The sequence below is a fragment of the Festucalex cinctus genome, chromosome 3 (assembly GCF_051991245.1).
Source record: "Festucalex cinctus isolate MCC-2025b chromosome 3, RoL_Fcin_1.0, whole genome shotgun sequence".
Lineage (NCBI taxonomy): Eukaryota > Metazoa > Chordata > Actinopteri > Syngnathiformes > Syngnathidae > Festucalex > Festucalex cinctus.
This window is the reverse complement of record NC_135413.1, coordinates 20,944,168-20,972,158: the sequence shown is the minus strand read 5'-3', so window position 1 is coordinate 20,972,158 and position 27,991 is coordinate 20,944,168. Positions and strand designations below refer to the sequence as shown.

Here is a 27,991-nt window from a genome sequence, read left to right as displayed (position 1 = left end):
TGTAGCAGAATGTGATCGGCACTTAGTTTGAAAGGTTGATCTTCCGGAACGATTTCCGGTGCTTGTCGTTTTTAGTTTACTTGACTCTGGGAAGAGTTGGGTGTGAGATCGAACTGGGAAGAGTTGGGTGTGAGATCGAAGTTGAAGTCTGTAGTTGTGCTTTAATTAATTACAGTAACCGCAAAATGGATCTTTTAAGCTACAGAGACTGTCAGGTACGTATTGTAAAAGAGGTGATTTTGCAACGAGTTGAAAAACTTTTTTTTTTTTTGCGGGTTATATAATTCAGACCAAACGTGGCGCAGCTGCAGCTTGGCGAGTGTTTTATTTGGCACATACAAATAAATCTGTTAGCATTGTTTTTAACGTTGTCTTTAACCCCCTGTCATTACCCCCCAAGCCACAGTTAATGTCAGTGTTCATAACTCAACAGTAACATGTCGGACAATTTCAAATATAAATTTAATTTAAAATAAAGCATATACATTTAATTTATTAAACACACAAATTTAATAGATGCATGCTTTCTAACATGCATGAACAGCTACGTTCACAATGTATGTCTTAATGCTGAATTCCGATTTTTATTTTATATATATATATATATATATATATATATATATATATATATATATATATATATATATATATATATGTATGTATATATGTTTTTTTTTTTTTTTTTTTTCGGTCAAATCTTGTGTTTTTCTGCTGCACTGACCCAAATAGTCTGCTGTGTAAAGTTTCTCCGTCCGCAAAGTGATCCGCATGCGCAGATGATAAGACGTCACTCACAGCGCTGTGTTTACGGAAGTAAATACACAGCGTGTCAGTGTCGGGGCCGTATCTCATATTTTTACCATCTCATATCTACAGAGGAGTGATGCGGGAGGAGGTAGACACAATATTTCGTGAAAATGAGGCGAGCCTGTTCGAGCTCCTCATCTCACTCCACTGCCACGCGTAATAAATGAGCCGTCTACGTGGCTAAATTGCTAATATCGCCACAAATCGTCAACTTACGCCCTACAACGTTCTACATCATCAGTTGTGTATGCTGTAGTGGTTTGGTGTCTAACACAGAATGAAATACGAGTTTCGAGGGGGGAAAGGGTGGAAACACATTTAATTGTTATTTTAGTTTGCATATATTTCCCACTTTAATGTTTCAAACAAATATTCGACAAAGTTAACCTAAATTAATTACGATATTGACTTTATTCTCTAATTTAGTAAAACTGTTATTTTTGTAAGTGTACATAGTTGTCATTCATTTTGTGTTACTTAGGGGCAGGTGTAACAAGTTTGACTTATTTCTGCCCCCTTCCATCTTGGTTTTAAGAATGAAATAAATGAAATGAAAGTATTTTTCCCCGTGCTGTGGCCCCATGATCGCCACTGCAACCAGCATTTTGCTTAAATTCAACACTGTCACTGTACAATGAGCTGCCGTTGTGCTAAAATTGATGAAGTGATCACAGCAGTAATTGACCTGGCACATGTGAATTCCGCGACATTTCATCACTATGTGTTAAAAAGTTGCACTTTGGTCCATTTTATTGACTGGTGCTGAACTGACGAGACAATCTTCTCCCCCCCAGGCTTGGAGAGCTGAGGGGCTTCCATTGTCCACCAGCAGCAATGAGGCGTGCAAACTTTATGATGCTATTCTCACTCAGGTAGATAATTTACACACAGATAACAACGCACCGGCACAACCACTGAAGTGACTTCGTTGTCACCCTTATCTTAGTTGGGAGAAATGAGAATGAGAAATTTGCTGAGTTGTTTTCATTGTGTCAATTTTGTTTTCCCCTTAGTATGTGACATGGCGTAACATTGACAGTATTGGAGGAATTGGCGGATGCATGGCTCGCATCAAGGAAGCTGATCCCAATTTTGGTAACAAGATGCACTTTATTCAAATATTTAAACAGACATCTCCATCAGATTGTTGCAAGGCTGCTGGGACAGTTTCAAAAGGGAGAACAGGACTCACTAGAAAACTAATATTTAGAAATGTGAGTATTATAACATCAAAAGTTTAATGCAAGAAATTGTCAGGGAAGCAACACTTTTTTCCATGTATTTATTTGTTTATTTATTTGCTTTGATTTATGAACAATAATTTAAGATTTTGGCAGCAAACTGAACTCACTTCACAAGAAGCAGTTTGGCAAATAATGAACACTTCAATAAAAAAGACTTCTACTGCTTATTGCCACTCCCACTTCAAATTTAGATCAAATTCAACATAAAAAAAAAGTAAACACGTACATTTTATTAGCCCAAGAGAAAACAATATTTGCCTACCTTAATTTCAATTTACAGTGACACTAATAATATCAATGATCTTGTTTTCATTTTATGTTAGTGTCTATTTTCATTGTCATCCAGGTAATGACAATCTGCAAAGATTGAATCAATCTTTTAAAGCTGACTCTTTGTGAATGCAAAAATATTGCATAATTAAAATATCAGACGGTGGCATGGTGATTGACTGCTTAGCACGTCCGCCTCCCAGTGCTGAGGACGTGAGATTGAGTCCGGGCTTCGCCCTTCCTGGGCGGAGTTTGCATGTTCTCCCCCGTGCCTGTGTGGGTTTTGTCTGCGTACTCCGGTCTCCTCCTACATTCCAAATACATGCATGGCAGGTTAATTGGACGCTCTAAATGGTTGTCTGTGTGTGCCCTGCGATTGGTTGGGAACCAGATGAGGGTGTAGCCCGCCTACTGCCTGAAGACAGCTGAGATAAGCTCCAGCACAACCGTGACCCTTGTGAGAAATGAGCGGTTCAGAAAATGGATAGATGGATAAAATATCAGACTGAATGAATTTAACAAGTGAAAATCGGTTGAAGATGTGCCATCACAAACTACTTGAGTGTTGTCTGATCCCGCTTACCTGGCCAACTCTCCGTGACAAAGGGTTAAGACCCCCCTTTGGCTCCAACCGTAGTAACACGGGATTTACGGAGGTGACGGGGGCGCTTCAAGCTGGCGTCGAAAAGGATTCGTTTAGGTTCTCACCGCCCTGGTTTTAGATTGTCAGCCCCAACTTCCTTTAGACTACACCCTTAACGAGTAACCTTTAATGATTTAAGGATATAAATCTAATCACACTCTTTTTACAGCGGCTCCTTTTCATATGATCGATTGCACTTAGAATGACCTAAATAGGGTTTGGCTATTCTTGTTAGAATCGCAAGGGCTTGTTCTATTTCTTCATTTAAGCCGAAATAACCTTACAGGAATTTTGGAACGCGGCCAACATGTAGATGAAACTGTTATCTATTTAACAAGGTATCTCTAAGTATGACTCAAATAGCGAGAGAAACAGGTTAAAGTAGAAAAGTGAAGGTAGGGTTCAAGAAATCAATGATTAATGTGACCACACACATGAAAACTCTAAACCACATCTTGTCTTTCTTGATTTATTACTTGATCAGTGTTCAAACCAATAGCAAAGCAGAATTTGTACAATAATGTATATATGTTGATCAATGACAAAAGGTGATGATTCACATCATAAATTCAACCCAAACAGAATCACATGTACTCACAATTTGTTGCTCCTTACTCCAGATCGTCAATTGAAGAAACAACAGAAAAATAAAAAGGAAAAGACAAATCAAAACTAAAAAGAAGGGCAAAAGCTTTGAAAAAGAATTATTCCTTTGCTGGGTGGTCAAGACAGGTAATTACTCTGTGATGAACCACCTGGGCCTAATTATCTTTGAGCTAAACTAGTAGTTCAAAGGAAACAATTGAGGAAGTTTACCATTTACTATCCCGGCTGTTTAATTTTATCAAAACTGATCAAAACAAGGGAACTTATTATTTTCTAATAGCCCAACAAGACGATGTGTCTACCACAATTTACTCTTATTTTGCTTGTTAGAATCACTTCCTCATTTAGCATATAGGGGTAAATGGGGCACAGAGACGAAAAATGTCTCCCTTGGCCGGGGGAGAGAGCTTCGCTCCTTTTTTGCGCGCGCAGTTTCGTTTCCCCCTACCAAGTTATAACCTCGGATTGCTGACTATAGCATGACTAAGCCCAGATTGGGTGGGAGTATATTCTAGCCGGTTTGTACCAGATTCGAACTGCTAAGTTCCCCAAGCCTAGTGCTTACACCCCCTGTTTCAGTTCCTCTCAAAAATTGTGACCTTAACAGTTCTGCAATACACATTTGTTGACAAGGTCCCATTTTTTATGCTGATAAAACATTCATGTCTTTAAAATAAATCGTACTTCCTCTTTGTGAATAAAATCCCTTCAAAGTCTTTTGCTCACACCACACCAATACTGATTAATATGAACATAAAACTCAAACCATACTCAAATAAAATACATGTTATGTCAAGACCACGTTTCTTGCAATCTCATGGCGACATGTCAAAAGGCCTTTATTCCCGTACTCCACTTAAGTATGTGCTTTGACATGTGAGCGTGTTGTGTGTGCAAAGTGTGTGCAATTGTGTTACCGTAAATGGATATATGTGTATGTGTTTTATGCTGGCTGCTGGTTCACAAGTATATTTACCAATTATGGGGCATGTTTAAACGCTAATGAAGTTGACAATTACACCAAAGACATTTCAGACTAGTGTTGTGTGACATACCAGTTTTGTGTGACATAGCGATTATCTCAAACAATCATTGCATCGTTGCATTCATCTGTTAATACATGGCACAGGTTCACATTATACTTGTTAGTGACATCATCCATATTTTAACTTTTGGTGACATCCGCTCAGCCCTCAGCCCGTGTTACCCGTCAGTGTATTCCTTGCTGAAGGTGCTTTGCTGATGATACTGTGGAATTTGCTTTAATGGATGTTGTTTCACTGGAGGTCATGTCTGGGGAATTGGAACCTGTGTACGTATTGGTTATTGACCAAATAAACAGGTACTTGTTGACATAATGGCTTCTGCTCCCAGCCCTGTATGTGTCTGTGGTCTGAGCGTGAAATGATCGACAAGTTCACCTTGGAGGTGACAACCGTTTTTCTGCTCGCGCAAATGAGCCAAGCATGGGGCGCCAAAGAACGAGAATATTTGGTGTTCCATCCAAGTATTTCATTCAAGGACGAATGTTCAAAAACTTGAAATCTTTAGAGACCTCAAGGTTTGAAAACTTGGACATAAACAAGTGACTTTGGAAGTTAACAGGACCTCATTGGCATTCCCTGAATAAAATGCTTTGTGTCAAACAAGCCAGGTCCAATCTGGGTCGTGTGGCATTTCGGCGTATGGCTGACGTTGACGCATGCTACCCGACCTGGGTTCATTGTTTAATCTTGCATAAGCTGAATAAGCATGCAGACTTGTAAAATCTCATTTGAACCACATGAATATTACAATAGTGGTTGACCTCATTGCAGGCTTGTCGAAATGTCTCTCTAGTTTTTCAGAGCAATTTTTCTTCATTAAAATGTGGAACTTTGTTTTGTTTGGACCTTTTAATATTTATTAATCTAGGAAATGTTTGAATATTTCAAGAAAGCATGTTTATATGAGAGCTAACAAGAACAAACAAATACAATACAAAATACACTAGAAGCAAGAGTTGAGAGACCTACTTTCAACAATAAAGCAGCTTAGAGCCTTCAGTGTGCAGTGAGAAAGTGTGAAACTCGGCGACTGATATAATGACTATCCCTGCAGTGATGGGCCATGTGGCGAGCACGGGCTTAGAGCTGGTGGGAACGGCGATCTCCCCCCGCCTGGACCAACGGCTGGCCGGCGCTGTGAAGAAAACCGTGGAGCTGGCCAACAGTCAAAACCTCACCTTGAGAGAGAGACTCCACGTTAAGGCCTTGGAGTTCTTCTCACATGGGTGAGCTTTAGGGAGGTCATGGAATTTAACTAGGGATGCTCAATTATTAAGAAAATATTAATTAACACAATTGCTCCCAAATATGTATAAATATTTTTTAAGTGTCCCAAAGACTTGTTTATACCCTTTAAAAAAAAAAAAAATAAAAATAAAAATATATATATATATATATATATATATGTATATGTATATATATATGTATATATATATGTATATATATATGTATATGTATATATATATATATATATATATATATATATATATGTGTATATATATATATATCTATATATATATGTGTGTATATATATATATGTATATATATAATTTTATTTTATTTTTTTTTTTTTTATGCTAGACTGAAGGCTTTGATGCAGCCTCTCAACTGAAAAGAACAGTTGAGGGAAAAAAAAAAAATGGCGTTATTACACAACCGGCCAAAAGGTGGCAGCAGAGTATGGTGAATAATGACGAAACTTAGCTATATTGTAATGCTAATTGCTGCAAAACAGAAACAGATAGAAATATTATATATATATATATATTATTTATTTTTTTTCCCACTGATGAAAGAAGAGACTAGGGCTGGGAATCTTTGACTGTCTCACGATTCGATTCAATTACGATTTTTGGGTCTACGATTCGATTCTGAATCGATTTTCGATTCTCGATTCAAATGATTTTCGAGTCAAAATTTTTTGATTGACAAATGATTTCTGCTTCAATTTACAGATATGCACAACATTGTCATGATCAACTCCAGTCTGCTTTGCAAGACAAAATGACAAATAGAGACATTAAAGTGTCTTTTTTTTGTTTTTGTTTGTTTAAACATTTATTAATTTTGTATTGTAAGGGCCTTTTTCCACAAAAACAACATGTGGGCTATAACTGCCCTTTCCCCTTCTTCTTCATTTCTAATTTAAATAAAATCGATTTTTGGATTTTAATATCGATTCGATTCGATTAATAAATGAGAATCTCGATTCTTTTATGAATCGATTTTTTTTGGTCCACCCCTAGAAGAGACATTTCTCCAGATGGTGTGTTGCAGTGCTGTGCCCCAAATAAGAGATCAGGGTCATATTTGCAAGTGTGCGTCTTTGCCCTCGATACTAAATGAACATGGCCATTCAGCAGTTTGCTCCCTCCTGGTGGAAATGAGCAGTTAAAAATTGAGTTCACGACTCCCTGTTAGTTTCTTTGCTTAAAGCTGCCTTGATGTGTCAAAATGTCCCACTTCATGACACATTTAAATAAAACTGTCAAGACTGTGACAAATGTCTTGTAAAACAAAAAAATATTCTGCAATTTGTTAGGTGATAATGACTCAACGATGGCTCTTGTTGGCAGATGAAATACAGATTTAACCTGTGTTAAAGTGATAAAACAATATGAAACTATCATGAGCCTTTCCCAAATGGGCAAAAGTTCTGCCTAGTGGTGGTAAAGGAGTTTTAGATGTATGAATCTTTTGCTATTACGTATAAATACAGTATTACACTACATTTTTATGACCACTAGCTTATGTCATAATATTATATGTTCTAAAGCATAATGTAAACTTAAAAATATTTGTCTTTTATTTGACTCTCTGGAGTGTAAATCCTTGAGTCATTATTGTCTTTGGGTGGATCTCTTGTCCCAAGAACAACACTGTTGCTTGTCGTCGCACTGACTCGTGTTTCTTGTAGGAATTTCCCCAAAGCCAGTGATGTTTGGGAAGATATCCTGGTTGATCATCCCACAGACTTACTCGCCCTCAAGTTTGCCCATGATAGCTATTTCTACATGGGAGCCCAAACCCGGATGAGGGATTCGGTTGCTCGAGTGCTGCCCCACTGGAAGCCTCACATGCCTTTGTCCAGGTACGCTAGATTACAGTACATACATTCTTAGATGAATTTGCACTCGCTGCCAAGACTAATTGCGTATGGCGGACCAAAAATGCCAAAATAAAAAATAAAGAAATAAGTAAATGTGAAAATAAAAACGAATATAAAAATATAATCAATGACAAAAAGATAAATATAAATGGAAATAAAAAAAACAACAAAAAATATATATATATAAATAAATAAAAAAGATAAAAAAATAAATATTAAAGTAAATGTGGAAATAAATACAAAAATAAATATATAAATGGATTTAAATGTAAAACTAAAAACACTCTGCTCTTATATTTCTTTCTTTCATGCTGCATACGCTGTCAGCATGAAATGCGTCATGAAATGTTATATATTGTTTTTATTTTCCCATTTATTTATTTATTTGTTTTTTTATTTTGGAATTGCTGTCTTCATTTCCACTTATATTTATTTTTTGTATGTAATTATTGTAGTATATGTTTTATATATTGTGTTTATTTTTATCTATTTCTTTTTTATTTTGGTATTTTTTTTGTCCTCAATAATTGCGTACCCCATCAGGTAGAACTCTTCCAAGATAGCAAAGGATTTTGGATCAACATTGAATCAATGTTAAATTAGTCTTGTTAACATTGATTCAACATCTCTTGCTATCTGGGTTAGGAACGGGGAACTCAGTTGGATTTGAACTCAAGCCATAACCTCATCATCATCATCATCATCATCATCATCATCATCATCATCATCTGCCATGTTCCGGAATTATTTTTCCCAAATATCAATTGCCACATCATTTTTTGTGGCCCATGAAAGCAAATCATGTGATTGTCTACTTCCATGATCCTTGCTAAAATCTGTACCAAAATTTCAAATTGTCACGTACAGTCAATAATGACATTGAGATTTTGCAATATTTTTTGTTACCCATTTTACAGTAACCTGAACATTAATTGAACGATTATCCTTGACTTCTACTAATCCATTAATTTGTGTGTATATAGTAATTTTCATGAGACAAGTAAACATGTATTTGGTTTCACCGTCAAAACGGCCATAACTACAAAGTTATCCTGCAAAAAAAAAAAGTTTGATGCCCTTGTTCTAAGATACCTCACACAAGAAGTCTAAGGAAGGACCAAGTCAACTCATCTTTATTTGCTGTATATATGATTGAGACGGGCATATATGGTAGCAAAAGATTGCAGAGGTAGCTGAGGTCAGTCGTTGGATGTCCATCACACGTAATTTGTCATCAACGCGCTCTGTCAAATTCGGAAATGTGGTAAACTAGATTTTCACCAGCATGAAAATGAAGATGAGCCTATTTTTTATGCGTGTGCCTCACTACGAAAATAATATGTCCATTACTCACAGAATTCCATCTGTTGTATAACCTTCAAGTGTTAGTTGTCCAAATTAAAGCAATAGCCCACCCAAGAAGCCAAATCCAACATGGCAGGTCAGGCCAAATCAGTTAATCATCAAATAAATCTATTAATACTAGTGTTGTTCCGATACCGATTTTTGGCTCCAGATACCGATACCCAGCTTTTCAGTATCGGCCGATACCGATACTTACGGGGGGGGGGGTTCCTCAACATGAAAAAGCTGTCCTGCTATTGGTTCAGAGCATTCAAGGGCCAATAGGATATCTTAGATCGGCATGCAGTAAACATGTCACATACCAGTGAATGTCGTGTACCAGCAAGACGCAAGATGCTGCATCCAAAATCCTATATTAGTGTTGGAATTAATGGTATGGTAATGGCATGTTACTTGTGAGTAGTCACCGATACCGATAACACTGTTTTAATGCAGTATCGGTATCGGAACAACACTAATTAATACCTTGAATAGTAACAATTTTGCACAAAAAACATACTTCTTCTTACTTGATTTTGAGTTCGTAATAGACTGTTACACATGTGTTGTTCTCAACCATCTCATCTGCTCACGCTCCACATCAATGATATATATTTGTTATTTTTTTTGTCAGTAAGTGGAAATGTGATGAGAGTAGGTGGTTATTGGTCACAAGGCAAGTGTGTCTTACAGCCTAGGGAAGTGTTACTTGTTTCTAATGGCCACAAGTTCATTTCAAATGATTTCTTGGAAATGAACATGAGAACCATTTTCCTTTTATTGTCGGAAGAGGAGGTTGTCTGAGGAAGGGCAGAGACAATCAGGCAGCACAATTTGTTTCTGCTGTGACACTGGCCTGTAGCACGTGTATGTGAACATAACTTCGTAAGCTGTGATAATTAAAGTCTCGGCCATGAAAGCAGCCATAAGCGTGGAGGACGGAACTGTACAACAAAACAGTCAATACCTCTTTTTCCATCTCGTGGGATTTTCACCACGGACCATCATTAGAACGTACCCTCGACCTCATAATTACCACTGATATGATTTTTACTTCAATGGCCAGATGCACAAATATTTTGTTCAAATTCTAGTGAAGTCAGTGTTGTCTGATTTTCAAATTACTAATTAATTTTCTGCTGTCATGAACTTCATCTTCAAAATCGAATAATGTAATCACAAATTGAATTTTTGTATTATATTTTCAGCTATCTGAAAGGTCTGTATTCTTTTGGTCTGCTGGAGACGCGATTCTATGACCAGGCTGAGAAAGTAGCAATGGAGGTGAGACGGTCTTCATGTTTCTTGTGTGATTTTGCTCATTAATGATGCAGACTCTGTCTCCTGTTGAGTGTGTCAGTTGTCACTTTGATTCACACAATTAATTTATATTTGATGCCCATTAATGAGCCGCTCTTGCAGAACTCAGGAGTCCCAATCGGCTCCTTTAAATAATGCATACCAAGTACAGTGGAACATTGAAGGTTGAACACAGTCGTTTCCAAGATGCTGATTGGGAAAAAACGGAATCCATCGGAAATAATCAAAGTAGAAGTAATCAATTCCAGTGTCAAACTATTTGGGCTGTTTTAAGTATTATCATAGTTGTTGTTGTCCATAAATGTGTAAAACTCATGTAAACACTGTTAATATGAAAGAAATTCAAGCAATATACAGGAATGTGAATAGTCTTATACTTGGGCCATTGGGCACCAAGTGGGCCCCAAATAACTCACCAGTGATGGGACATTGTGATTCCCTAGGAACGTAGATGTCCATCCACCCATATTCTATACCGCTTGATCATTTCAAATGTACATACTTGCAGATCTTTATAGTGACCAAGTGTTGCATGATGATATTTATCTGTTTACTACCTTGTTAAAAATCACTCTTGATAATTATTTTGCGAAATAATTAAAATGAGCAGTCTTCACATAGATAAATATTTCTTTTTAAGGTAATTTGAGCAAATTTATTTCACAAATGTCTATCAAACTAATAGCCCTTTGTTTTAATTGGTACCAAAGAAGTAGCTCTCGGTTTTGAAAAGGTTAGTGACACCTAGCCTAATGCATACTGTATATTCTTCATCTATGATGACGAATGACTGACTACCTTATGCGAAGATCATGTCAACACAGATGTGACTTGTAGATCTCAATTTTTCAACTCTCTTCCCAACCTATAACAATTGGAGCAGTCTATCTTGTTTTTAATAAGAAGTGACAGCATATTTTACCAATTCTTCCAGAAGTCTAACTAATTTAGATATGACTCAACCTACAAAACATCCCAGTTATATTTGTCATATTCTCTTTTCACTTCCTCTTCTGTCATCTGAAAAGTCCACTCATAAAGTCTCCTATTGGTTTTTTTAATAAGGACTAACATTGTGAGGAGAGTCATAGGTTAATTTTTCCCCAAATTTTTGTCAAATGATATTTTACCGCATTTCAACTTTCAAGGCTCTACTGTAGTTGTAAGACACAATACCTTAGATGAGTTGTCATCTATTCCAGATAAATGCAGTTCTGATTTTATTCATGTGAAGGGCCTCGCCCTGGTTCCTGATGACGCGTGGTCCGTCCACTCTGTCGCGCACGTCTACGAGATGAGAGCGCAGCTGGACAAAGGCTTGAAGTTCATGGAAGACAGGGAGAAAGACTGGCAGGTATAAACATTGACTTTCGAATGAATCATGTTCCGCCCTCATCAGAATTGGGAAATGTTCTCTTTAGTAAGTATTGTGTCATTGCAGGTATCCGATATGCTGGCCAGTCACAACTATTGGCACTGGGCACTGTACTTCATTGAGAAGGTACAGATTACCGTATAATGAGTTTTCTCAGTCAGGCGCAACGTTGGCAGCCAAATAGTTTTTGGAACTTGTATTTGTGATATGTTTTCTCCGGGGTAATTTGAAGTCCACAGTTGATTATATTGCTAGATTAATTTGTGTTTGCATCTGTGCAATGCAATCTTACCAGGCAAGCATATCTCAAGTCTGACGTTATTTCAATTTGTCTTTGTCACCTCCCTCTCCACAGGGGCAGTATGAGGCTGCATTGCAAATATTCGATTCTCAGGTTAGCTATTTCCATTCCAATCTTAAAGCAGATGTGTTGTGAGAATGCATACTGATTGCATGTGCCAGTACACTGCTTGATCATTTTGCCCTTGCAGTTGACGTAACCAAGATATTAGAAACACTTCTAAGCGTGAGGCAGTGCAGTTCTCCACCGGATCATAATTACATTGCTTCAATAATACCTCTCTGGCTGTCAATCAGTACTTTTCTACTGGGCTGTTGCATAATTTTGAGACATGGCGTACATGAAAGTTTATAAAATCTTGTTGGTGTACCTAATGTTATGGCTACTGTGATTGTAGCAATTGACGTCATCTGCCCAAGATGATGATTATTTCATGCCAACATTCAGAGGATACAAATGTCACGCTCTCATAAGTCCTGTAACTGCCAGCAACAAGAACATTTCACGATGTTACTTCATGTTGCGATAGATTTGAAAACAACAGCAAATTTTTGAGCTGACACTCATGAATGCTTTAAGACTCACGCAAGAGGATTCCAGCAGGAGCAACTACCTTCATATTTTGTTTCGTAGATGTAATTGTGTAAATCTTTGCATTGTTACATTTTTTTTATTTTTGAAAAAAAAAAAAAAAAAAGAAGACGACGAGTAACGGCATACTCTGTGTCTGAAAGATATTCAAACGTTGCAAAGCAACAGGATCCATGTTGGACATGGTAGATGCCAGCTCCCTGCTCTGCAGACTTGAGATGGAGGGTAAGAGACATGCTGCTCAATTCAATATTCATTTTTCTAATTCATTCTTAAGAAATCCTAAAAATTATTCAATTTCAGAGTTTGAACTTTTTTAACATTTTTAAATTCTGTTAAGGGATATTTCACTCACTGAGCCATTTTCAGCAGTAAAAAGTTAATATTTTGTCTATAATTAATGTGGTAACTTCATTACTTTTCATCTAAAATTATTACCTTTAAAAAGTATTTTTTCTACTTGCTGATGATGACATCACTTGTGCTGAGGAAGTAGGTAATCATGGCTTACCTGTTTTCTGGGTTTGTTCAGTAAACTGAGCCGTGATTGGTCATTGCCTACTTCCTCAGCACAGCTGATGTCAACATCAGTCGACAGCAAGTAGAAAATTTACTTTTAAAAGGTAATAATTTTACATGAAAAGTAATGAAGTTACCACATTACATTAATTATAGACAAAATATTCACTTTTTACTGCTGAAAATGGCTCAATGAGTCAAGTATCCCTTTAAGTTAAATGTTTTAACTGAACCATGAAATATATGAGACAACATTCTGATTATTTGTAAATTACAGTTTTTATTGGTTTTTGAGCAAAAAATAAATAAATAAATTGAAAATTGATAATCAACTTCCACTTAAAGCTTTTGATTTTTGTGTCATATTTGATACATCCGGTCACAATGCTTTAAGATGTACAGCGTACATTTGTAACTGTCAAGAACATAATAATAAACAGACTATTTCAAAATATTTCCCACTATTAATAAGTATAGGTGTCTCTCCTTTCTTACTGGAAAAACCATCAGCTGGGTGATACTGCCCTCTATTGGATTATTTGTGCAATGCATGTGTCAGATCATATACGTCAGGGTTTTAATGTGACAAAAAAGTATACTCAGGAAATAGAGAGCTCAAAATGTCTTGTATTTAATATGATACATTTGGCTTTGTAGGGTTGTTAAGTACCATTGTAACACAGCTAGTTGACAAGAAAGTTTTCAAAGTGGAAAGATGATTTGAGATGCGCTTGTTTTGAGTTACAAGCTTGGTCAAGGAGCAAATTAAACTTGTATCTGAGTTTGTTTTCAGATGTCACGCAGCCTTAATGCATTCTTTGCATGCATGTAAGGTGTGTTTGTGAAGGACCGCTACCGGGAGCTGCTCCAGATAACGCTGCCTCACACCGATGACCACGTGACCCTATTTAATGACCTCCACTTCCTCATGGTGTCCCTGGGAGCGAGAGAGACTGGCGCTTCTCAGCGTCTGCTGGAAGGCCTCCAGGAATTGGCTAAGTAATTTCTGCACCATTTCCTCTCTCCGCCGCTCACCTCGACACCATCAGCCTTACATAAGAACCAGCGGGGCCTTATGTAAAATGGAGACGGGAGCAATGTTGAGTGTAGGATGAAGGGCGTGTGCAGACAGAATCGAGAGCAGCAGTCCAATTCACAAAGCAGAATCCAGCGATTGCTTCTCCCTCAGGCTTTTGTGGTTCTAATCTGCTTGGGCAGCCTGACCACAGACAGTCATTTCCCATTTTGTTCTGCAGAAAACCCACGAAAAGCTGCTATCTACCACTGCTTCTTGAAATTGTCACGTCTTTCACTGTTACGTAAGTCGCAGGAGTTACTTCTGGGGGGCTTGAGTGGGTGGCAGCTCTTGAAAGATTGAAAGTCAATTTCTAGGTGAGAGATGGATGCTCTCCACTCTGCTTTAGTCATCGAGCAGAATGTCAGGGAATGATTTAAGCTTTGCATTTATTTAGTTGCGACACTTATGTTTCTATAATCCGGAATTTGCAGTAACACAATGATCAGATTTATAAACATAATCCAAGAAATCCAAATGAGAATATGGAATCATCTTTGTCGAATCTTGGAAGTGAGCTAAATGTCAGTCTTACAACACGGAATAAAAACTGTGGCATTTGATTTGGCGTTCGTTTTCCCAATAAGGAATTGAATCGAATGGCTTTGTTAATGTGCTAGTGCAAAGAAATTGCAATACTGTGCTATCCTTAACGTGCAATAAAAGTCATAAATAACACTACAAAGTAACACGTATTGGAAATAAAAATATGAAATGTTTAAATGTAGTTTTACTGTACAAGAAACCATTCGTTACCTTTTTTTTAATGAGAAAAGTGTGCTTTTTTGTTGTCATCCGTTTCCCGTTTTATGGAAGTGACGTGGCTATTTTGGACAGTCATTAATGTGTCACATTTGGCAGACTTTTGGTACAATTACTGTACACTGTTCTAAACAAGTAGAATAGAGCAAGTCAGTTTGCTTTGCTGGCTCTCATCCCCTCCCCACTTTCTGCAACATTAAAGAGAAAGTTTGCATGTTACATCATCTATTTGTTGTTGCAAATCCACACATTTATAATGGTAAAAACCTTGTTTTTGTTTCCGCCCTCAATTACCTTCGACCACATGTCGTGGCTTGTCAAACAAAATAAGAAAATGTTTTTTTTTTTTTTTTTTTTTTTTTTATCGTCACTCCATCAGAAACTTCTTTCATCGAAACTGAACATGTTTGTCACATTGCTTACACGTACTCTACTTGCCTGCTCACATAGAATAAAATTTAAACCGATAATCTAAACGTCATTCAACTGTCAGTGTGAATGAAAAGGCAGCAATCATTATACACTTTTAAATCCTCTGGTCAGACGTTAAGATCGCTTTTTTTTTTTTTTGCACTTTCCTCTGCAACCCTTCTGTGAGCTACTAAATGGTTAGCCGCATTGCTGCAACATATTGACTGTAAAATTCAAATGTCTTGCTTCAGGACTGTTCCTGACCTTTGGCACAGCAACGTGGTCGCTCATGAAAATGGGCTTGTAGATTATTTATCCAGCTGTCTGCGTGTACTACTCAGCACAGCATTTGAACAATTTTAGTGTTGTGCTATTATGTCTCCTTTTAAGGCCATGTGGGTAAAAGGTGAGAAATTTCTATTACTTTCGCACTGCTGAGTCTTGGAGTGTTTTCACTAGCTTCTGGAAAACAGCCATTGTGTTCTATTAGATTAGCAAGTGTTGTGTGTCATTCTGTCTTTATCACCAATATCCTTCTCTTTGCAGGACGCCAGGCGACAACACGCAACATAAAATGGCTGGACCCATTGGGGTGCCCATGTGTCAAGCCTTTATGGAATATGACGAAGGAAACTACCATCAAACTGTTGAGTTACTGTACCCTTTGCGCTACAATATGGTACAGATAGGGGGCAGCGATGCACAGGTAAGAACGCAAGAAACAGATCAGGTATTTGTTTTCTTCAGAAACGTATTCAGCCTTGAGGCTTCACCTTCTTTTTGTGAACACCATCTTGATCACGTTGAATTTTGTCTCTTGAGTAAAAACAAATCCCCGTTGTTATGAAAGTCGGCCAGAGGTAAAGAATGCCCCGCCAAAGAGCTGCAGCTTTTCAGCCCATGAATTTACTGCAGCGGCTCGTGTGAGAATGTTGAGCACAGTGCACACACATGAATAATGAATCTCTGTGATGGATGCTGATGGACTTCATGCACCGTGTCCCAGGGGTGCGGCAGTGTACATAGAGTGAAACTCCAAACAGTAGCGAGCCAATATGTAATGTAGAAATCCAGAGGTTCTTTTGTTTGCTAATGGCTTTGTCCACTGTTGTTTGCAGAGAGATGTCTTCAATCAACTGCTTATTCATGCGGCCTTGAAATCGGAGAATAAGCGCCACCAAAGACTGGGCAGGTAATGCACTGTTGGGAGCTCCCCACATTGGATGCAGCCCCCCCCCCAGTGTGACTGCTGAGATATCATGTAGTGATAAGATAAAAGAAAACCCTGGACATGACACGGTGGTCCGGTCGCATTATGCAATCTGCTGACTTCCCATGTGCACACTGATCCGGATTCATTCTGAGTTGACAAAACAGAGCTGTGTTAAACTGCCCTTATTGATTATGTTATCTTGTCAGCTTCTATTCTCTCGGAATCTGTGTTGATCTCTATATACGATGTTGTGTTGAATTCCAATAGATGCCTTCTAGTGGAGCGTGATGCAGCGAGGCCGAACTCCCCTCTGACTGATCGTCTGATGCAGAGAGCCATGGCTCTTCACGACTAGACTGATTGCAAGGTGCAAACTGCACCGCAAAATCCGATATTCCCGTTTTTGATTTTGGGGCACCCCAGATCAACTGGCAAAGGAGCTGACTATTTTTTTTTTTTTTAGTTGGTAAATCCTTTCTGATACAGGATTTTTCTTGTGGAGCTCTGTGGGATGACATTTCACCAATTTGCACTTTCTGCAAATGTATTCGAATTTTTATGGCCAGTCACATGCTTGTAATCATGATAAATACATGTCCTCAAAATGAATTGTAAAAAATTGAAATCTGTTTTATGATTTTTTTAAATCAATCAACTCACCTTAGTTTGTGTACTTTTACTTAAAATTCAGTAAGTCAGATAAACACTGAGGACTGTCTAAGTGTATCAAACTCAAGGCCCGGGGGCCAGATCCGGCCTGTGAGATCATTTTATGTGGCCCACAAAGGCAAAACCTGTCAAATTCATGTTTCTTGCAAATTGAGATATGACATATCACAAGATATTTTCTGTTACAAATCCCCTGTTTGTTGTGTATGTCATACTACAAGGAGATCGATCATTCATTTAAATGGCTTCACAGTCACAATGGCCCTTCGAGGGAATCCATAACTACAATGTGGCTCGTGACAAAAATGAGTTTGGTATGATACTTAATTTATAATCACGCTTTTCCACCTTACAAGGCCATCAAATCATCTTGTATTCAACTACTCATGATGTAGTATCATGAGCTACTGGGGTTTCAGTATCTTGTTCAAGGATACTTCAACGTCACAATGGCATGGGATTTGAACCCACAACCACGAGGTTGGGAGATGACGACTCGACCACTGAGCCACACCACCACTGATGCACATGTTTATTTCACATCAACTCACTACTTTCTATTTCTTATGAAATGCAGATGTGCAAAAACAAATAGTAGGGATGGTCCGATCCGAGCCACTGGATCAGTATTGGATTGTTTTTATTAGAATCAATCCGATCCAGTCTATGAGCCAATATATACTCAACTTCACTTTGTGCAACATGCCATAGCACAGACAAGCTGTCGCCATGGTTGATGTGCCTGTGTTTCTGTCACATGAATCAGATCAGTATAGGATTGGTATCAGCCGATCGATCTATCATTATTGGATATGAAAAAATGGTATGAGCCATCTCAAAAAAATAAATAGTGCCACCTGCTGGATCGATAAACCCCAGTTCATCTTCCTTCTTGAAACAAACTGTTTTGTGCTCTTGTCCTTTTAAGGTCCCCCTCCAAAATAGCAGTTTTTTGTTGTTGTTTTTTTTGTTTGTTTTTTTCCAACTGGGCAATTTCAGGACGGATACAGAGGGATGAGTGTAGCCCGCTCTACCTGGATAAAAATGACCAGATAACAAAATCAAATGTCAGCAAGGCACAAAAGAGAAAACTCTACATCTGTATCAACCACAGAAAATACAAAAAACACGTTGCTGTATGTAATGTGTGTTTATTTTGCAATACGCTTAATTTAATTTGAGATACATTAGTACTAACCAATAATCACTTTTCAGGGCACCTCAAAAATGCCATGTTTGTCCAACCATTAACATTGCAAGATCAAAGAGGGCAAGCCATTTTCAACACTTTAGATCAATAATTTATGAAGCCGGGAGTATAGATTTGTGAAATCAAATATGCATTTTATCAAATCAATGTATGTATTCAATCCATTCTAGGAAAAGGTTCCAGCCCAACGCCAGTGAAATGTTATTACATACATTTACATTTAAATGGCTCACACTAATCAACTGTGTTTACTCACATTAAGAACAAGCAGCAAGACACAGCAGTAACACACGAGCAGTGAAAAACTCCTTGTGAGTGCTTTTGGAGTCGAACACAGCGCCGCAATTGCCTTTTTTTTACTCTCCTTGCATTCTTCTTTTCCTTACTTAGTCTTTGTTGGCTGGTGCTCATGACACGGAGGTAATCTCTTCTTGAATCTGAGAGATCAGGATCTGGGACAGCACAATGCCTGCAATCTAGAGGACAGCAGCAGCTGCTTTAGATGACTCAACAGGCGCTTGTTAAATGTGCTGCCTGTGCCAACCCTGTCAAGGTGCCTTGGAAGGTTGTCGCAATGCTCATTTGGCACCAGGATGAAATTGTTCAGAATTATTATGTTTGCATTTGGTTTGTGATAACAGCAGTTACATTTACAGGATTATAACCCTCATAGAGCTGCCCCCACCCCCAAGCACACACAAAGCAGACACCCACCTTTAAACTGCAAACGCATTTAGTAACGTAAAATATGCATGCTCGACAAAAACACACCAAAGCGCATACAAATAAAATTCCGATGCATTTATGTGGACTGGACTCATCGGCACTTCACAGGCCTCCCTCTTAACCATTGGGGACCCAATCAGGCATCTGGTCAGAATGGCTCCTGTCTTTGGACGCCTCTCTTTGTGAGGTGTTCCGGGCATGTGCACCTTTAAAGTTTTAAAATATGTCATTCATTGAAGGTGCACCTTATAATGAGGTGCACCTTATAGTGCGGAAAATACTGTAAATGGATGGATGGAATTTTTTTTTCTTTTTTTTACTTGATTTCCATTGTTCTGTATGTCTCACATCATTGCGGTGGAATGTTGTTCCTTGTTTTTGTTGTTGTTTTTTTGTTGTTTTTTTCTTTGCTTCAATGTTTGCAGGCATTTTCTTGTATTTTACAAATAAAATCTTCAAGGGTCATGACTGTGCTTCCTCGGAGCTTAACATATGATCACAGGTCATTTCCTCAGCTGGATCTTATCTTCCAAGTTGTGGGTCAGAACCTACTTAATTTGTGTTTTGGTAGATAAATGCATCATCAATTTAGTCCTCCATTTTCTTTGCAGCTTTTTCTGTTCAGGGTCCAAGCAAAGCTGGAGGGCTATAGCCCAGCTGACATCAGCAAGAGCTGGCGTAATGTGTTGATCATTTTAAGTACAGAGCGAGAATCCATCTCTGTTTTTAGATATGACCTTGATGAACACTTGAATAGTACTTAAAGGGATCGTTCGGCTTTTTTAACATGAATCTCAATTTCATCCTCACCTCCCGTGTGTGCGATCAGCACTGACTCACCTGACAGCGTTCGGTGACACCAGTTCTGGTCCGGCGTTGGACGAGAGGAAAATAGTCCAGCAAGCTGGCTGGGGTATCGGAAATAAAGCGTTTTTCTTCTAAAAACTATTTGTTTTCAAAAGTGTGATACATTTCCATCACAATACTCCTTTCCTGAAAAAAGTCAGACGCCATTACCGCCAGCCACTACTTTTCTGTTCGTTCGTATCACTGCGTGGCGCCCTGTAGACAGCGAATTGACGCACTGCTACCAGCTGATCCTTCCGCCTGAAGTTGTTTGCCTTTTCGGCGGAAGTATCAGCTAGCTGGCTGCAGTGCGTCGGTTAGCGCTCTACAGTCCGCCGCGCAGTGATACGAACGAACAGAAAAGTAGTGGCTGGCGGTAATTGCGTCTGACTTTATTCAGGAAAGAGTATTGTGATGAAAATGCATCACGCTTTTGAAAACAAATAGTTTTTAGAAGAAAAACGCTTTATTTAGGGATAGACCGATAATCGGCTGGGACGATTATCGGCACCGATATTAAGCATTTTGACGAATATCAGCATCGGCCATTTTGAAGAATCATATGGCCGATAATAGATCCATTTTAAAAAAAACAACAAAAAAAACAAAAAAAAACTTAACTTCAAGGAACTAATTTAAATGTTTTTTTTTTTTTTTTTCAATTTAAATTTTCAGAGACGCTGCTGACCCTGGGAACTCTCAGCACCATCTGTTTTTGTTTGAAATTAAAACTAAGATAATTTAAAAAATAAATAAAATACTTCAAATATATTGAAATACTTTGTTTAGTGTAAAAAACAATTGTTTGTTTTTATTTAACTTTTGAAAACATGCCACTGCACCTGGGAGATCCTGGGACTTGTTAGATTTTAAAAACAAAGATGTCTATTGACTAAGATTTAAAAAAAATTTTTTTTTAAATACAATATTTTACTAACCCTAAAAGTTGCTCAATAAGTATATACTTTAAAATAAAAAAAAGAACTGAAGTTTGTATTTTTTCCAAATTTTGATGCCAATATTTTCCCTTTTTAGTGAAAATTAAGATCGGCTCCAAATATCGGTTATCGGCGTCATTGACTACTAATAATCGGCATCGGTATCAGCCCTGAAAAAACCATATCGGTCTATCTCTACTTTTCGAGACCCCAGCCAGCTTGCTGGACTATTTTCCTCTCGTCTAACGCCGAACCAGAATGTGTGTCACAGAACGCTGTCAGGGGTAAGTCAGTGCTGATCGCACACACGGGAGGTGAGAATCAAATTGAGATTCATGTTAAAAAAGCCGAACGATCCCTTTAAGTGGCTATAGCCACTATTCACTATAGTGAATGTGCACTGCAGTAGAAGAACAAAGTTTTTGCATTGAGCGTTTGTAAAGCACACATCATCTCAAAATTCAAATAAAACCCAGTGCAGAAATACAAAAGTGCAATTAAAATATTGAAAACTTGAGGATGGGTAGTTACGACATTGGACTATTGACATAGCTTGTGTTCGTGTGTGTGTGCGCTCCTACCTGAGGCAAGGCCAAACCCAGCGCGAGGGCTCCCACAAGTAACAGATGGGACTCGATCCACAACACGGCTCTGTCTGCACAGCCTGCTGAGTAGATTGACTTGTTTGCCTCCAGCTGGTCCAAGGTTTGAACCCCAAAGCCACACATACTGTTGATTACTGCCTGTATGTCAGAAGACGAACAAAGGCTGTAAATCTTTCCCGATGTGAACAATCATGAAAGGCTGACTCTCTGAAGGCAACAGTCACTGTGGGTGGTGCTGCTGTTACTCCGCACTGACAAGGATGTTAAATGTTGTGACGGCTGGGAGAGAGATTTGCAGAAGCCTGTTTACTGCGGAGAATTGGAATAGAAAGAAAATGACAGCAGGGAAACGCTGAAAATCCGGCAAAGGTACGAGTCCATTTGATCTGACGGAAAGCCTCAACAAGTCCCGGAAGCAGCAGTGCAGTTACATGCCCAGGACAGTAGGTTGCAGCACTGCATCAATTCTTCAAGGCTTTGATTAATTGATTTTGCAGTCATGTAAAAAAGGTTGCTGCTCTGTTTTCTTGGTAGTGTGATATATAATCAATAGTAGTGTGATGGATCTACTTCGCCCTCTTTAGTTTTCTGTCTTTGTGAAACAAAAAGGAGCTGTCAGCTATGGCATGTAAGCACTGCGCACATTTTGTGCACTGCTTAGAATGTATATCGATAAATGCGAATATCATGCATGCATGCATGAGATCACATTTACATATATATTATCGAGCTACCAACGTGTGACTTTTTCTACTCACATTCACAGCAATCTTTGGTGCATGCCTGTGTGTGTTTAAATTGTTATGTGTTGACAATAGTGAATACAGTGGTACCTCTACTTACGAAATTAATTGGTTCTGGAAGAAAGTTCTTAAGTAGAAAAATTTGTAAGTAGAGACGCATTTTCCATGTAAATGCCCTAATCTGTTCCAAGCCTCCCAAATTTCAGACATAAATGTTTTATAAAGCATAAAAATGCATCAAAACATGTAACAAATACATGTTACAATTAGATTATTGCACAATAAATGCGAGTTGTGCATAATGTAAATAACAAAGAATAGAGTAAAGAATAAAAATGATGGTCATTTACCTTTTTAACTGTTGTCCTCATCGTTTTTTTTGCCCTCTGGTTCATGTTCTCCTCCCTCAGAAGTTTTTTTTTTTTTTTTTTTGCCTGGTGTTTTGTAAAGAACTGATCCATGGATGTTTTTTTTTGTTTTTGTTGTTGTTTTTTTTGTTTTTTTTAAACAATCCTTCGTTAATGTCCAATGCAAACATCATCTTAGTGAGCAAACGCCCGACTGGTGAACACTTTTTCTGGGCGATTCTTTTAAACAAATTCTGAAACTTCATGGAAACTTCCGGTATGGCGAGGCATCTTTTTTTTAAAAAAAAAAAAAAGGCCCGTCTCGTCGCAATTAAAAACTTACTGTGTCTTCATCAATCACCAATTGTTTGAATGTTTGCACAAATTTGTTGGCCGTTAGTTCAAACATTTACGAAAAACTATCGGAACACCTCATGGGCCGCGGGATGAAAGATGAGGATGCTGTATAGACACCGATCTAGTATACGCTCATACCTATGGTAGAGGTTCCTCTTAGCCAATGGGATGCCAGAAACATGCACAAACACCGATCTAGTATTTACGCTCGTAGGTACCAATGGTAGGAAATAGCCATAGCCGAAAGTATGTTGCGTTCGGTAATGTATTTTTACCTTTCGTATCTAGAAATTTCTTTCGTAACAAGAGGCAATATTTTCCCGTTGAGGAGTTTCGTAACTCGAAAATTTCGTATGAAGAGACGTTCGTAAGTAGAGGTTCCACTGTATTAAGAGTAGCTAAAGGATTTTTTTAAAAGTAGGAGTCACTGCCAAAACTGAACCTATAAAGGCTAATAAGATCTAATGCTGTAACGTGCAACCTCTGCCAAGATTAAGTGTAGAAGGAAAGATGGAAGATAATGAAAGAAACAAAGCAGTGGCGACTGGCTGGCGTCCAGTCCAGTGGGTATGCTGCTTCACACACAAAGTCAGCTGGGATAGGGTTCTAATGATAAGCAAAATGCAGCCGTTTTTATCCATCTCAGGGGGCGGCCATTTTGTGACTTCCTGTCGACTGGAAATGACATCACAGTTGCTCAGGACTCAGGTAACGATCAATCATGTCTCACCTGTTTTCTGAGTTTGGTCATGTGACATTAGCAAGCTGAGCCTTGATTGGGTTTTACTTGAACCCTGAGCCCTGTGCTGTCATTTTAAGTCACCCCAATTGAGACTGATAAAAACGGGTGGATACTGTCCAAAAGAGAAGGGGAAAAAAATGGGTGGATTTTGCTGTTCATTTCATGTAATATTAATCAGAATGCCGAGGCTGCATAGAAGATATGAAAAAGAACATTTTTGAGTTGGCTTCCCCTTTATTAACACAAATCCTACTGTCATTGATGATGATGATGACGATGATGATGATGATGATGATGATGTGAGATAACTAGATTGTACCATTTTTGTTTCTAGGATGTGAGTCAAAAAGTTGTTTATCCATCTGCACAAAAATGCAACGTATTGCACAGCAGATATGCTGACACCCCTTTACAAGGTTTCATGGAAATCAGTCGTGCCGTTTTGTTTTTTTTTGCATAACCCAGCTACAGGATCTAACACAAGTAAAATGCTTTGAAGACAATACCCTCCTCCACACTTTCTTTTATGTTGTATTGGATCTGATTTGATTGTGCAGACATATCTAAAGTTGTAGCCAACTAGAAAACCATTTAGCATTGAGCAAAAGTGTGCTTCGGAGTAAATGATATAATACACCCATTGCTTGCTTTCTGCTTCCAAGGTTGGTTACGCCAATGCTTTTACACAGTATTATTAATACAATTGTGCATAAAATATGTTATTACTTTGCAGGAATAGATTAGATGGTTTTGTTTTTCAGTTTAAATGTCAAAAATATGTCCACAAATGTGGGTCATTGATTGCAAATAAGATTCGTTAATTAGTACCCACAAAGAAGTAGTTTTTAAATTACATTTATTAGAGTACATTTTGCATAAATAAGTAAAACCTTGAGAAAAAGACTGACAACTTGTTACATAATTCCAGGCCTAGCAGACATGTTGCTATCCATAACAGTAATGGAGGTCATAGAATATACTAAAAGTAGTCGTTTTTGTTGTGTGATGCATTAATTTTTTTTGCATTAATTCATTTGATTAAACTGAAGATTTTTTTATCTATGCATTCTATTACAAACTTATTTTCATGTTGTGAGTTAAGCACATATTCTACAGAAAACATTTTGGGATTTCTGTGTAACTGGCGCAAGCTTGCAGTAGTTTTTCACCAAAACTTCACTGGTTTGGAAATACTTCAAAATTGTGATTCTTAAACTAAAAAAGCATTTTTGTGTTTTATTTTGAGCGTTAAGACTATTGAAGAGTGACTGTGCTGTTTTTTTTTTTATTATTATTTTGTCAAAATTAAAGGAAATATATTTGGTTAAAAATCTATTTTCGTAATTTTTTTTATTTGTCAAAATGTACCACTGGTATCGGCAGTTGGTTTCGGTATCGGTGAGTACTGAGGGTCTGAGTATCGGTATCGGTCTGAAAAAAAAAGTGGTATCGAACATCCCTAATATATATATATATATATATATATATATATATATATATATATATATATATATATATATATATATATATATATATATATATATATATGTACATATATATGTACATATATATATTGAATAAAATACATTTTTCGAAGGGGGTGTACTCATATTTTCTGAGCACTGTGTGTGTGTATATATATATATATATATATATATATATATATATATATATATATATATATATATATATATATATCGTGAGTATATTTTCTAAGCGCGGATACAAATCATCAAACACAAGCTCTCAAGTCTGCAGTTGCGACACACTGCTTTGATCCACACCTCAATCACCGCCAAAATGGGTGCATAAGTTCCACACTCTCGTAGAACATGATCTGTATGCGTGAGTGTTGAAAAATACTCTGACAGCAAATCTGTCTCTGGGGGTTAAACTTTATCAAATGTTTTTCTCAACAACATGGACACGAGTACACACATCCCATTTCAGGCAGGCGGCTGTCCACCATAAATGGGATGGGGAAATGCGATGGGGGAGCAGCTGATTGGACAATAGACGTCACATGTCTGTCGGGAACTTTTTTTTTTTTTAGGTGCGCAAAGAGGCGGAAAAGTGTATACGTGTGCACCTCGCTTTTTTTTTTTTTCAAGCAGTGATTAAGAAGAGCAGATCGGGGAAGCAGCTGATTGGACAATCGACGTCACGCGTCTGTCCGACTATTAATCATGACTACTAGGGGTGTTCAAAAAAAAATCGATTCGGCGATATATCGCGATACTACATCGCGCGATTCTCGAATCGATTCAATAATAGGCAAAATCGATTTTTTTTTTTTTTTTTTTTTTTTTTTTTTTAGGATTCACACCTTAAGCATGGAAGAATGTTATATGAACGGAACATTAAGCCTTAATATTTTATTTTAATGCTGTTTAAACATGAAACAGATTACAACCTCTATAAGACTGAAATTTCAGATAAATAATACATTTTCATATAAATCTTACACTCTACAAGCTTACTGATTAGTATTTTCTAAATTTGAATGAAAAAAATCGCAACAATCGACTTATAAATTCGTATCGGGATTAATCGGTATCGAATCGAATCGTGACCTGTGAATCGTGATACGAATCGAATCGTCAGGTACGAGGCAATTCACACCCCTAATGACTACAGACTCTTTTTTTTTTGGAACGGCCATGTTTGAGAAGCGTGTTCAAGCACGTTGTTGAAGCGTGACTTTGGTCAGAGATTCAAGGAGGAGGCAAGATTAGTGAAGTCAGGCTACATTAAGTTCTTGCTCGCAATTTTAATGTTTGGAAGTACCCCTTTAAATGCATCTCACAGGTTTGCTGAGGCTGGCATGAAACTCGTGTTGTGCGGACTCATTCTCATCTGGGAACGACAGATCACCTTGAAACTCAATTAGCTGTTTCATTACTTTCAGGCAATCAGTCAGCCAATTATGAGTGTTGGAGGATGTCGTATTTGTTGAGCAACTTCAATTTTCTCTTCTCAATACGATGCATTCCTTCACTGCTGAGGGAAAAAAAAAAAAAAAAAAGGAAAACACTCACCTCTCCAGGAAGAGGAGCGCAGCAAGAGGAAGGAACAGCGCAGCGTTCTGAGCTTGGGTTTTCCAGCGTGCAGTTAAAGTACAAGTTCCATGACCAGTCCGTATAGTTGTTCCATCCACAGCACTGGAACTGTGGAAAGGATATTTATTATAAACACATGGGAATGCGCGTTTGGAAGATTATTTCTCTGTTAACGTTGTTTGCTTGCTAATTAATTTTATATGGCTGAAAAGCTTTCCCATTTTAAATGATGCCCCATGTGCAGAGAACATTGCTTGTGGGATGGAGTAGCACAACTAGGAGAGTGCTTGTATCCAAGCGGAAAGAGTGCCAAATGTTCACTGCCAATGCCGATCTGCTTCTTCTGCTGCTGCTCTTGACTCGTGTTTCGTGTTCTTTGGTGGGTTGGATAACTACAATCTTATCTGTAACAAGAACAATTTGTCAATTTTACGATTGAACAATTAGCTGGATGAGCCGAAGACAGCCGCAAGCCACTTAACCAGCATAGTGAAGTGGTCGTGTGAAAATAAGCAGCTCAACCGAGCTGAGCCCACAAGTGCTCATTTGGGTTTGAAATCAGGACTGTTGGCAGCTTCCAAGCAGATCGGTGGAGGCGAGCGTTGCCATCTTTGAGGATGGAGTTCTATCCCAGACTAAATACCGCTGGTTACAGAATGTCATATTTCTGCATTCAAATTGTCTTCAGGTTCATTTTCCAATGGTGACGACACCGGCAAACACATTGACAACATCTCCAAAGCAGGTTGCCCTACTGGTGCACATTTAGCATAACATTCTCCCCAAGTTCTCTGCACGCTGACCCTGCGATCCAACTTCAGTCTCACTGCTGAACAAAACACTTTTTGACATGCCAAAGGGCCATGTCCATGTTTTTGTTTTTGACACCAGCGTAAACAGGCCTCAATAAAGGGCAGCCATGACCGTGATGATCCTTCTGGCAGACGAATGAGCCCAGGGAATGGGTGAAATCTGTTTGTTCTGGATTGTCTGGGAAGACAGACTTAAGTTATGGTCTTGCAAATATGTTGAAGAGCTTAAAGGTTTTTGAAAATTGTTTTGTGGATGCTCTAAAAGGGTCAAGAACAACCACAGAATAAACAATTTGAAACA

The 27,991-nt window shown here is 38.1% G+C and overlaps 2 protein-coding genes across 5 annotated transcripts in view; one reads left to right on the top strand and one right to left on the bottom strand.

Annotated features, from left to right (window-relative positions):
* Positions 1–95: 95 nt before the first annotated feature.
* On the top strand, positions 96–19,706 carry ttc38 (tetratricopeptide repeat domain 38). 2 transcript variants are annotated; one of them, XM_077516571.1, is made up of 14 exons: positions 96–215; positions 1,602–1,679; positions 1,821–1,902; positions 5,671–5,842; positions 7,534–7,707; positions 10,278–10,353; positions 11,624–11,743; positions 11,831–11,890; positions 12,120–12,158; positions 12,800–12,881; positions 14,009–14,174; positions 15,970–16,129; positions 16,542–16,615; positions 16,904–19,706. In XM_077516571.1, the coding sequence occupies exons 1-14, from the start codon at positions 186–188 to the stop codon at positions 16,989–16,991; spliced, it is 1,401 nt and encodes a 466-aa protein (XP_077372697.1). In that variant the 5' UTR covers positions 96–185; the 3' UTR covers positions 16,992–19,706. The 2 variants fall into 2 exon arrangements, with proteins under 2 accessions (XP_077372697.1, XP_077372698.1); XM_077516572.1 differs by lacking the exon at positions 96–215 and adding an exon at positions 818–895.
* Positions 18,441–27,991, bottom strand: part of tspan33b (tetraspanin 33b) — a 24,268-nt gene continuing 14,717 nt past the window's right edge. For 2 of the 3 annotated variants that reach the window (XM_077516573.1, XM_077516575.1), the window contains 3 exons: positions 26,858–26,986; positions 21,607–21,768; positions 18,441–19,447 (listed from right to left, as the gene is read on the bottom strand). In XM_077516573.1, the coding sequence (XP_077372699.1) occupies positions 19,232–19,447; positions 21,607–21,768; positions 26,858–26,986 (507 nt within the window). In that variant the 3' untranslated portion in view covers positions 18,441–19,231. The remainder of the gene's footprint in view (positions 19,448–21,606; positions 21,769–26,857; positions 26,987–27,991) is intronic. The other variant, XM_077516574.1, reaches the window with a different exon arrangement.